Source organism: Orcinus orca, chromosome 16 (genome assembly GCF_937001465.1).
Source record: "Orcinus orca chromosome 16, mOrcOrc1.1, whole genome shotgun sequence".
Taxonomy (NCBI): domain Eukaryota; kingdom Metazoa; phylum Chordata; class Mammalia; order Artiodactyla; family Delphinidae; genus Orcinus; species Orcinus orca.
The window spans coordinates 52,786,957-52,799,521 of record NC_064574.1 but is presented as its reverse complement, the minus strand read 5'-3'; the positions used below and the strand labels follow the sequence as shown (position 1 = coordinate 52,799,521).

The 12,565-nt window shown below is 47.2% G+C and overlaps 1 protein-coding gene across 5 annotated transcripts in view; it reads left to right on the top strand.

Annotated features, from left to right (window-relative positions):
• Nucleotides 1-12,565, top strand: part of ADCY9 (adenylate cyclase 9) — a 189,267-nt gene that overhangs the window by 129,931 nt on the left and 46,771 nt on the right. For all 5 annotated transcript variants that reach the window (XR_007472235.1, XM_033428925.2, XM_049699534.1 and 2 more), the window contains one exon: nucleotides 289-479. Coding sequence is in view for 4 of the 5 variants with exons in the window: in XM_033428925.2 (XP_033284816.2) it covers nucleotides 289-479 (191 nt within the window). In the remaining variant the exon portion in view is untranslated. The remainder of the gene's footprint in view (nucleotides 1-288; nucleotides 480-12,565) is intronic.

Below are 12,565 nucleotides of genomic sequence, written 5' to 3'. Positions count from 1 at the left end.
TTCCAAGGAAGGACTTTTAAACCCTTGTTTCAGCCCCAGAAGATGAAGCGTGCAGCCTCCATTCAGAGAAAACACAGCGTGAATACATGTTGTGTTTTGGAGGCAGTCATTCTCCCTGAGGCTGTGCATCTCTGGAAAGGTCATGGGAGTAGTAGTAAAATATGACCTATTCTCATTTTCACTTTACTCTCAACTTTCTAGGAGCGTGTCCTGCGTAGAGAGCAAGACGGAGCTGCGTTTCGACCGACGCTGGTGTCCACCTGTGCTGACTGTAATTTTTATCCATAGGTTTGAAGACATACCTGATAGCGGGTCAGAGAGCGAAGGAGTCTCATTGCAGCTGTTCAGAGGCCTTGCTTTCTGGCTTTGAGGTCATTGACGGCTCACGGGTGTCCTCAGGCCCTAGGGGACAGGGGACAGCATCGCCAGGGAGTGTCAGTGACTTGGCGCAGACTGTCAAAACCTTTGATAACCTTAAGGTTAGTTTTTTTTTTTTTTTCCTACTTCTAAAACTTGATACTAATTCTGCAGTAGAACATGTGAAATAATAAACAGCCTTCGGGTCTGTGGCAGACGACTTGGAATGCCCTTCCATTTGGTTTTTATGATTTTTAAATTTAGTATAAAGTTAGCAGCATTTTGCATTTTTAATATCTTTGCTTTTTTGACATATGCACCTCCATTTTCTTTCTACACTGCATAGAGTTGCTTCTCACTTGAGTTACTATTTTCTTTCTCTGCAACCTATGATGTCTTTTGGGATTTCTGAAAGCTAACAATAAATGATAAGAGTAAAGGTGATTCTCCCAGCATCTTGCTTGGAGGGCTAGTTTGTATCTTATTTCAGAGATCACTTTCTCAAATACTCAAACATCTCTTGAAATTCAGTGTTTTATGATTATTTTAAATCTTGTTGGTGTGGGTGAATCTTGTGCTGTAGCTCATTGGAAGAGTGCAGGCTTGCCAAGAACATTATAATATTTCATCACTGGGACAGAGATCTCCTGGTGGCTGCATATTGGGTGCATTTCTGTCCCAATAAACTACCAGGGAATTAACATGATGGACCCTGGGCATGTGAAATCACTCTGGTATGTGAGTTGTTCCTCAGATATCACATTTGATTTAGTTCCCCAACTGATACCTCTTATTTATTTTTACAGTTTAAATATTTGCCATTTCCTTTTTTTTTTTTTTTTTTTTTAAAGAGAGAGACGGTTAAAACAGTTCCACCTCACTGTTTTGTGCTCTCAAATAACACAGTGATGTTTGGTCAGGACGATGGCCTATTGGTATGGCTGTAATCCAGTACATTCCTGCCTATCCACATCATTAACAGAGTTGGAAGCTTGCGATCTTGGTACTTCAGCTGAAGGCATCATAATGTGGCACTCGGCTGCAGTGTCCAGATTATTTCACTGTGTTGGACTTCATGGTGTCTCTCATCCAGGCACTGTGTGCGGTTCCTGTGTTCAGGTTTGTGGACAGCACACACACGTATCATTTTCATCGTGTGCATTGTTCACTTAGTGCAGGGTTTCTCAGCCTCAACACCATCAACATGTTGGGCCAGAGAACTGTTTGTGGAGGGGACATCCTGTGCATGGTGGGATGTTGAACAGCATCCCTGGCCTACACCCACTAGCTGCCAGTAGCACCCTCTCTTACCAGTGTGACAACCAAGGTCTCCAGACATGACCCAATGGCCCCTAGCGGGGAAGGGTAAACTCACACCTGTTGAGGATAGGGTATTTGACCCTGTCCTTCCCCGTGCTCTCTGGCACACGCATAACAGCGCATGTAGCTGAAGTTTCCTTAATGCCTGCACTCTTTGCCTGGGCTGCTGTCTTGCAGGAGTCAGAAAGAGGAGCCCCCTGCTCACAGGCTACCACTGAACATGGGCCGGGAAGAGCTAGGTGGGGAGGGGAACAAAAACATGGTTTCCAAACACGGCCTTATTATTTGGGGAGAAATTGTTTCCTCAGGCTTCCAACTGAGCTGTAGTCAAGTAGAGAAATAGAGCTCAAAGCCAAAAATAAATGTTTTGTTGCATTTGTCTGCCACTTTAGGTGGCGTGTGTGTGTGTTTCTATCCATGAGGGTGTGTGCCCTTGAGGACCTCACTGTATCACACACCTGCAGTGTTAATGACAGGCATTCTGTGCTAAATTGGCTTAAGAAGATTTTCTCTCCCCCCGACGGAACATGTCTTGTTCTAGTCATAAACCTATTTATATATTTATTTGTTTTTGATCTGGTTGGGCAAAAACTATTTAGCAGGGCTTCCCTGGTGGCGCAGTGGTTGAGAGTCCGCCTGCCAATGCAGGGGACGCGGGTTCGTGCCCCGGTCTGGGAAGATCCCACATGCCGCGGAGCGGCTGGTCCCGTGAGCCATGGCCACTGACCCTGCGCGTCCGGAGCCTGTACTCCGCAACAGGAGAGGCCACAACAGTAAGAGGCCTGCGTACCGCAAATGAAGAACAAACTATTTAGCATACTCTATTGCCATGTATAAATTTTCCAAATAATCTTGTGATCTATGAAGTTAACTGTGTTTACCAAAAGGAATTTGAGAAAAAAAAAAAAAAAGGATCTTTCTGCCCCTTCCAGGAGGGAAAGATGAGTGGATATGAAGTATAATTTTGGGGGTGTTTTGATGGTGTTTGGGGGATAACAGGACATCTGAGATGAGGGACACCCCTGAAGCATAGGGTTCCTGGGATTCACGGTTGGAGTGGAAGGAGCATGAGGAGTTAGGAGGCCCGGTCTCCATGCCAGGCTTTGCCACTTGGGGTCCATCCTCACAACCCTGCTCTGGGCCCTGGTTCCTGGGTGCAGGTCGGGCCAGGGCAGGCGGCTGAGAGGCATAAGCACCGGGGAACCAAGTGAATCGCTATGAACCGTCATCCTAGACTTGAAAGGCAGAAAACTGAGGTCTCCTTTAAAGATTACATAGATTATAATCTGACATACAAGGCTTTCCCTCAGGTAAGAGTTTTTGAACAATACAAAAGTGCAATTGCAGTCTCTTGCTCCAGGTTCTTTGAGTAGATTTATCCCATGTGGGATGGCTCATGTGTGCCACTGGTTTGTTGCTCCATGTTGTCTGCACCACAGTGAGCTGTTCTGATTCGCTGGATCACAGACGAGTTCCTCCTCATCCTTTCCCAGGATCTGTTGACTCTTTTTGTCAACAGACTTCTTTCGCTTTGTTGCTGCTGCCTCTGCAGCCAACAAAGAGTTGACTCCCATGGGGATTTCTGTCTCCCCACATCTCCCTCCTCCCCCTGCCCAGCGCCAGAAGCCCTGACCAGTGGAAGAGGCCTGGTCTAAGGAGGATTCCCCAAGCAGGTTCCCTTGAACAGAAGTTTCTCAGGATGGAAATGGGTGTCCAGTATGGAAAAAGTGTCTGTGGTCAAGTCAATATGGGTTAAACAACACTGAAATGGTTTCTTTACTGCAGGCCTTCTCAGAGCCTTTAGCATGCTAACATGCATGGATAGGTCTCCAGAGAGGGAAGTGGTATGCAGCATTCTCTGGCCTCTTGACCAAAGATTTCTTCTTTCAAGCTGTACCTTTCTGGGGTGTGCTTATCTAGTGGAAGGAGTTTTGTAACCAAGCAAAAGGGCTCTTTTGCCCACAGTGCAGAAAGCCTACTCTGACAGTGGGTGTCTGCAGCAAAGTCAGAGTTTATTTTCAGGACACCAAGCAAAGGAGTGGGAGACAAGCCTCAGATCCACTCCAGTTTGGTCTTTGAGTTAAAGGGGGGAAGAACAGTGAAGCTAGGGTTAATCATCGTGTTGTGACATTTCTGTGACATTTCTTAATCGTAGTTTTGGGAGTCAGTATGTCTCTGGTTTACGATTTTCAGGCCAGGTGGTCCATGGATGGGGGGGGGGGTCTGTTGCTCATCTTACCCTGGAGAAACAACCTGAGTTTGTACCTTAACAGTGATATCGGCAACAGCAGTTTAGTGCGTTAGCGATGTTATTGACGATAGCCATCTTAGTCACCTGACTCTGGCTGAGGAGTGTTTAGTTAGCATACAGTTGAGGTTAGAGGGGACAAGAAAGGGAATAAAGTTTGGGACAGAGAGATTAATCATAAACTCGGCAGGAGAACTAGGTTTTAGAGGGCCTTGGTTTCCTTAATTCCTTGAAGGAACCAAGGAATTAGAGGAAAGGTGTTCTGTAAATTCTCATCGAGTGAATCCACGGAGGCTTGGTCCTGTTGCTCTCGCCTGCAGTGCGATCGCTTCCCTGTCCCCATAAACTCCCCTCTTCTCTCACCGTGCAGCTTTCTTAGTTTCCTGTGACTCCTCTAGCTAGTGATGCCGCCACCCCATCTCTGAAGCCTTAATTCAGTTAGTCTGCACCGCTTGGTTATAACATACGCAACCTGAAATACTTGCTTATGTTTCTTACGCCCCTTTCTCTGATCTATTTCAATGCAGGGCCCGTTTGTTACATAACTTAAGTTTTTCCGAAGGATCCAGCATGGTGCCTGGCATGTAGTAGATAATTACGACTTTCTTTTGGCTTATGTTTTTAGTTTTGTAATGACACGCAGAGACACGTAGCTCTGCAGAGTTAGACTGAGGGCTGAACTGGAAGCCTGGACAGAACCAAGGTGATGCCCATGAAGCACTTGTTTTCCGCTCCTGGCACACGTACCCTGTGTGTCTGTAAGTTATCTCCTAGTTCACAGCTGGACAATTGCCACCTGATATTTCATAAATAGTCTGAGTACTATGATGACCTGCTAAGAAACAGTAGTGATGGCAGAGGTCAAGGGCTTTGGCCTTGAGGTCGTACATCAGAGGGAACCCTTCACACCTAAGCCTTGGCTTTTTGAGTGGCTGGTTGTGAGAGCTGCTCCTCAGGAAGGACCTGATGTCACATACTGGGGGGAGGGGAGTCCCACCAGAATGGTGGCACTCAGCTCTCTGGGCTGAGCTGCAGAGGTATCAGAGGGTTTGGGGTGAGGAGGCAAGAAGGGAGCCAGGGAAGGAGACAAGGCCTTGCCACGTCAGTGTCACGGAAGGTGGCTTGGGTGCCTCAGAAAGGCTGGAACCTAAAGCTGAGGATCCATCTCAAAGCCTTGGCTTTGGGATCGAACAGGTCACGTCGTGGCTGTAAGCCACAGGGACGTGGCAATTTCTCAGGGCTGTCCTGAAGATTAACTGAAGGCACGCCGCGAAAGCTGGGGCTGGAGAAGCTCAGCTGACCCTGGAGTGCACTTTCACTCGGTCCGCACCGAGTGGTGGATGCTGACCGCAGAAGGAGCAGGGAGGACAGGAGCAGGCGGAGGCGCTGTTTGGTTCGCCCACAAGGAGTCACTGAGTCTCTCGGGAAGGTCCCTGTTTGCTCTGAGCTGAAGGGGGTCCTTCAGTTGTTGCAGCTAATCGTTGCTGTAAGGGATGTAGCCACGGCACACGTGCAACCTGTTTTGTGTGGCCCCAGCCCTGCTGTGGTGTCTGCTGCTCATTTATCATGAACCTGTGGGTGACGGATGGAGGGATACTGTGCATGCCAATAAAAATAGCCAGGCTGACGTGTTTGCAAAGAGCAAAGAAATGCAAACCAAAGATGTGGATGGTGTTTTATCACATCCATCCTAATCATTGAGCCACATGAGCTGTGAGAGCATCTTATGTCATCCCTGAAAGACCTCCCTGGGATGCACCTGCTTGGATGGTCTTCGTGAGTTTGCCTTAAACCCTTATTCAGAACCCAGGGCATGTGTTCATGGGGTGTTTCTCCCTGTTTACAATTGGTAATGAGGCTGATAAAGTGGATGTACCCACGTGGGGGGATTCAGAGAGGGCCTGTCCTGTCTCACAAGGGTTATACTTTCCCTTTGAGGTCACTTGCCCTAGGAACACGCTTCTGTGACAGTCCCTATGGCTTGTTAAATGATTCTAAGAAAATGATCACTTCTGTTATCTCCTTGTTATTTGTATGTAAAATCATTATGAATAGGCTTAGTCAGTTCAGTTTGAGGAAGTGAGGGGGCCTTTTACTTTATTATAGATGGAAAAAGTAATAGATTTCTCTATCTCTCTCTCTCTGTGTGCGTGTGTAGTTTAGATATTAAGTATTTATTGTAAATAGTTGTCTGAGTTGATAGTGATGATGGTTGACGGTTGCACAATTCTGTGACTATACCAAAAACTATTGAATTGTAGACTTTGTTTATTTTTTTTTTACTTTTTTTTTTTTTGCGGTACGTGTGCCTCTCATTGCTGTGGCCTCTCCCGTTGCGGAGCACGGGCTCCGGACGCGCAGGCTCAGCGGCCATGGCTCATGGGCCCAGCCGCTCCGCAGCATGTGGGATCTTCCTGGACTGGGGCATGAACCCGTGTCCTCTGCATCGGCAGGTGGACTCTCAACCACTGCACCACCAGGGAAGCCCTGAATTATAGACTTTAGATAGTGAGTTGCATGGTACGTGAATTATATCTCCATAAAGCTGCAACACAAATAAGTAAATAGTAATCTGAAGGCTGGCTCTGAAATGTGGATGTAAAGTAAGTTTTTTTAAAAAGGACTTTTCAAGTTGTGTCTGTATTTTGAGAGGTGTGTGTGTTTCCTTCAATTAGGAGGAAGCACATCACATATAAATTGACAACTCTTCCTTAGAGAAGAATTCCAGCTAATAGATTGTAGAAGGAGTGAGGGAAAGAAAAATCACCTTTAGAGCATCACAGTAATAAGTGCTACAGGCAAGATCCATCACTGAATTCTAAAATCAGCAGGTAGAAGTTTAAGGAGAAACAGGACATTTGCATAGCCTCCAAGCATCTCCCCTTAGATATTTATTCATTTTAAAAGGAAGAATAGTTAGGAAGTTCCCTGGTGGTTAGGATTCCGGGCTTATACTGCCATGGCCCAGGGTTCAACCCCTGGTTGGGGAACTGAGATCCCACAAGCCATGCGGCACAGCCAAAAAATAAAGAAAGGGAAGAATAGTAACTCGACAGTGGAAAACCTAGCAGAGCCCACCTTCACCAAATGCTGATGGTTAGCATCACAATTAAGAAAACCAGCGGTATCATGTACCACCCTCTACCCCGTGTTACGTGCAGAGAAGGGCATATCGCCTCTGTGGGTTTCTTCCCTCAAATCCTAAACCTCAGTCATCTCGTGAGAAAACATTAGACAAATCCAAATTCAAGGACATTTTACAAAATACCTAACCAGGACACTTCAAAAATGTCCCAGACTGGAGGAGACTAAATGTGCATGGGATCCCGGAACAGGAAAAGGACATCTGAGTAAAATCTGCAGCGTGGTTAATAGTACCGTGCCAGTGTTAATCTCTTAGTTTTGGTAACTGGACCACGGTTCATATAAGATGCTAAGTAATGTTAGGGGAAGCTGGGATGGATGTATGGGGACTATCTGAACTGTCTTTCCCACTCTGTTTAAGTCTAAACTTGTTTCAAAATAAAACATTTTAATACATATGTATACAATATTATGTTTATATTATTTTTATGTAATATAAATATGCTTGTTATTGTTATATATTACGTGTGAATTGAAGTGGAAAGGTTAGTCCAGCTCATTTAATTGGCATCATCAGGTAGTAAAGTACTGCACATGAAATAAATTTCCCCAAATACCAAATATCTTCTTCCTTTGACTTTCTGATGGCACTTTACCACCCCACGGTGACACTTTTCTTGCCTTATCAGCCTCGATTATTAAACTCACTTAGGTCGCTTAGGGCTCAGGAATCTGAGGTTTCAGTGGTTCTACACTCTGTGGCTTAGAGATTTTGCGCCTGGTTTTTACAGGTGTGTGTTTTGTTTGTTGTTTTGCCTCCAGTATTCGCAGGCTGTCCACTTTTCTGTTCTTATCGCTTCTGGATGCCTTTCTTTTTCTGTAATAATTACCGTTCCTATTTTCCTCTAATATCCGGCTTCTACTTTTCTCTAAGATTTTGTTAGCAGAAATCATCTATTTGGGAGTGTGAATGCCTGTGCCGATCCGCTAGCTTGGGGTGGGTGCCTGGCCTGCCCGTGGCAGGTCACAGCCAGGGCGACCTCTGCCCCACACAGCTGGCTGTCCCTGTTCACGCAGAGATGTCACATGTGTGGTTGGGGTCAAGGGCGTTGTCCCCCTGCCATTCTCTAACTGTGACTCTGGGCCAGTCCCTTCACTCTATGCCTCAGTTCCCTCTTATGTAAAATGGGCTACTCACAACGTTTGTTTCCTAGGTGCTTGTGAGGACTAAACAAAGTAATACAGGAAAGAGCTTAGAACTCAGAATGGGCCTCAGTAGGTTATATGTGCTCTGGCTACATGCTCCTGTCTGCCATGTTCAACCTGGGTTTCAAGTTTGGGAAGCAAGGGATGTTCCTCCTGGTCTGAGGACAGCTCGCTCAGTAGTTATGTTCAGCAGACTGACCAGGCAAAGCAGGACTTTTCTGATGTTGTTTCCTCCTCGTTTCTCAGAAAAGAGGTTTCCCTGCTCCCTCCCTTGACAGTTATGAAAAAAGGACAGCTGTTGGCTTAGAAGTGATTTATCTTGTGAAGAGAAATAGCCTTGAAGAAAAAACTATTTTATAGCTCAGTGTCATGTATTCTGAAGAGGATATAGGGTGTATGTGTTGAAATGTGTTAAAAACAAATGCAAAGGCACCCAAGCGTGTTAGAGAAATCGTTATAATCTTCCCTCCAGAGCCCACATCCGAGATGGGAGCAAGCGTGGGTAATCTGGGAAGATGAAGAGTTTGCTCCTGGCTGTTCTCCAGGGGATCTCGGGTTTCCCAGGCAACAGCCAGCACACTCCTTGGCTCGGAGAGTCCTCTGTCCTGGAGACCTTAGCTGGTCTTGGTGAAGCTCCCCTTGGTGCCGGTGTCCAGTGGTGCCACTTAAAGGAACCAGGAGGTGACCATAACTGCTTGGGTCACTTCAGGGGAACAAGGCAGAGGAGATCAGAGTGCCAGGATTATTCCTGGGTCCTCTTTGTGCCAGGAAAGGAGGCCAGAGAGAGGCTGCATGGTGGTCAGGGGCCAGGAGCCCCACAGTCTGACCCTCGCTGTTGACAGTCACTTCTGCCTTGCAGCGTCGATATGAGGATTAATGGAGATCAGGTGTGTGAGACCGTGGGCATGGCGTGGATAAGGACCTGACAGTGTTCGTTGGCACGTCCTGGGCACTGAGGCATTTCCACATCGTGGCAGCCACTATCATTAGAACAGTAGCTTTGACCCACTGTGCCTGCAGAGAGGCTGCCCTACAAGTCAGTTGCTCAGTTTGGGCGTGTCCCCCAGCGTCCCCAGAATCTAAACCCCTCTTCCTGGTAAAGGCTTTTTGGGGTCTGAGATGACAGCAGCTGCTCAGAGGGAGAGACGGGCCTTTAATAGGTTGGCAAACATTTCACAGAGGTATCTGCTTGACAAAAACCAGTATGTGAGACGTTTTAACCGGATTAAAACGAAGCTGGAAAATAGTTAAAGGAAAGTTGCTGGGGGGAGGGGGTGGACAAACCCACCCACCGTCCCACCGTTGCTTGGCGGGACCCCCGTGGAGCACAAGAGGCTCCCCCTACAGATCGAGGGAATGTCGAGATATGAGAAAGTTTCCATCAGGGCAGACAGATTTCTCTAAGATTTTTGTTTCGTTTGTTTTTAAGTTAGAATCAGTACAGTTTCCCCCAGAAAAGGAAAGTAGCTGAGGAAGAAACAGAATGACAAAGAGCCACATCTTCACAGTACAATGAAATGATCTGCTGCTGGGTCCCTGTGCTGCAGGAACCACCCTGCCACAGGGGGGCCTGGGTCCACAGCTGGCATCCTCCCCAACCCCCAGTCCCCACTCCCTGGATGAAGCTGCTGTGAGTGTGCGGAGTGAGCACCATTCAGACCATTAGGAGTCCCACTCACGGATCCTGCTCTACACTTGACATGTGACCCTGGTGAGCCCCGGAGCTCCCTGAGCACAGTCTCCTAGACAGTTGTGAGCATCCCGGCTCCGACAACACACGTCCTTGCTCCCTGAGGTTCTTTTGTGGGCAGCTCTGCGGGACATGCATTAGAATGGGGTACAGGCCCTGCAGCCTCTGTTTGCCAACAGTGTGGCCTTGAGCTGCCCATCTGTAAAGAGCCCTGCCCCCGGCCCCCTGAGAGAGCCCGGTCCCCACGGGCAATCCCAGTCCCCACTGGCCCTCCCACCCCTTCCTTCACAGCCAAGACCTTTCAGAGAGGGGATGCAGTGGCTGACCGGGGTGGCCTTGACTCCTGTCCAGGGACTCCTTTGCAGCGGGTGTATGCTCTCTGGTGTCCGATAGGTTTGAGAGTCACTTTTGCATATTTGTGGCTCTAGAAGCTTGAAACATCATCCAGATGCAAAGCCAGCACACCGTGAGGAATTCCTAAGAAGCAGATGGCCTGTTCTTCAAGTGCATCAGGTGTACTTGAGGAGAGGAAGATACTTAGGAGCAAGCTGATGCCAAGAGATGCCTGAAAACACAGGGCTGGGCAAGAGCAGACGCCCGGTGGCTGTCCAGTCTGTGAGCAAGGACTTTAAATGATCGTATGCACTGGTTTCAGAACCCGAGAGAATAGGGACCAGATGTTTCAGTGTTAAGGACCAGTGTTTACTGAGCACTCCCCAACACTGCAGGCGTGTGTGGAGCCAAGTGTGGTCAACGCACGCACGCTCACACACGCAAGCCCTCACCCACGGCAGACATCGCCAGCCCCCATGGGTCCCCTCCCTCGGGGCTAGGACGTGGCCTCGTCATCCTTCTCAGTTCAGCATTCTAGGAGGTCAGTGCCTTGGGATTAGAGCTGATCTAAAATACCTCTGACTGGCCTTACATGTGTCTCCTCATTCTGCCCTTATGATTCAATCCCATTTAACAAAGGAGGAAACTGAGGCTCAGAGAGATTCCCATACTATTATGTGGTAGAACCAGGATTCAGTCCGTGACAGTCTGATTTCAAAGCCAGTGCCTTTAATCACTGTGTTACACTTGTTCTCTAGACTTAACGTTTGAAAAGTGCTCAGAGAGGGCTTCCTTGGTGGCGCAGTGGTTAAGAATCCACCTGCCAATGCAGGGGTCACCGGTTTGAGCCCTGGTTCGGGAAGATCTCACACGCTGCGCAGCAACTAAGGCCGTGCACTTCAACTACTGAGCCTGCGCTCTAGGGCCCGTGAACCACAACTACTGAGCCCACGTGCCACAACTACTGAAGCCCATGCACCTAGAGCCTGTGCTCCGCAACAAGAGAAGCCACCTCAATGAGAAGCCCGCACACCGCAACGAAGAGTAAGCTCCTGTTCACCACAACTAGAGAAAGCTTGTGTGCAGCAATGAAGATCCAACACAGCCAAAAATAAAATTAAATAAATAAATAAAGACTAAAAAAAAGAAAAGAAAAGTGGTCAGAGAATCTGTTCACTATTCCATCGTGTCTTTACAAGATTGGTGACAGACAGTCCCTGGAGCCTAAGGGTTTGGCTTAGAGGGTCTCAACCCTCCACACCCCCCTGCCGCTCCAGGCTGTATCCATCCTACCCTTGGGCCATCAGTTGGCCCCTGAAAAGGCTGTGTTCCCCTAGAGAAGCAAGCCTGCCACCACTACCACCACCAAAGCCATTTACACACACACACACACACACACACACACACACACACACACACACACACCTGCTAGGGAAGACCTTGGGAATCTTGCTGGCCTGTCACGTGGACGCACACACTTTTTTCTGGGGCTATGGGGGTCACTTCATGTGTGTGGTAGTGGATTTTTTTTTTCCATTTGAGATCATTGGCCCCATTGGCAACACGTTCTGAAGCTTAACTCAGTCAATACCAAGAGGTGCTTTAAAATAATTTTACTGTATGCCATTGACAATTAGAGCATCTTGCCCCTGTTAATAATGCCAATTTTTTCTGAGCTACAAGCAGATTTTACCTAGGTACTGCTGTTTGCTCGGACATGATACTCCCTGATTTGGCCAGCTCTTTTGGCATGTATATTTTCACTTCTTGAATGAATACGAGCATTCGAATTTAATGGGTGCATTGCATCAGATTCCCAAATTACACAACTCTTTAGAATCTTTATTTCTTTTATTGAATACAGTACAGGCCTGAAATCTAACTTAGGATGTGATCTGGGTTATATCCTTGCCCTAAGGCACTAAGTGACATTTATTTTATTTAAATTTTATTATTTAAAATTTCTGAAATAATATCTAGCCTCCTACAGTGTATTCCAGTGCTTAACGATTCTTACGCTAGGAAATTGCTTTTGAAGCCTAATAAGTCTGTCTTTTCCCCTGGATGCTGTCAGTTGCTATCTCAGTGGTGGTTGGTTCCTAGATTACCAGATCATATTAAGAATAAGAGTACATTTATTAAGGATACACTGAGCGCCAGGAGCAATGCTAGGCTTTCTACTTGCGTATTCATAAATCCTTACAATATGTCTTCAAGAAAAGTGTTTTCACTCTCATTTCACACAGGAGAGAACCGAGGTGAGGGATTTGAACAGGGGTCTCCAAACCAGTAAGTAGTCGAGGATTTGAACCCTGGTTTGTGAGAAA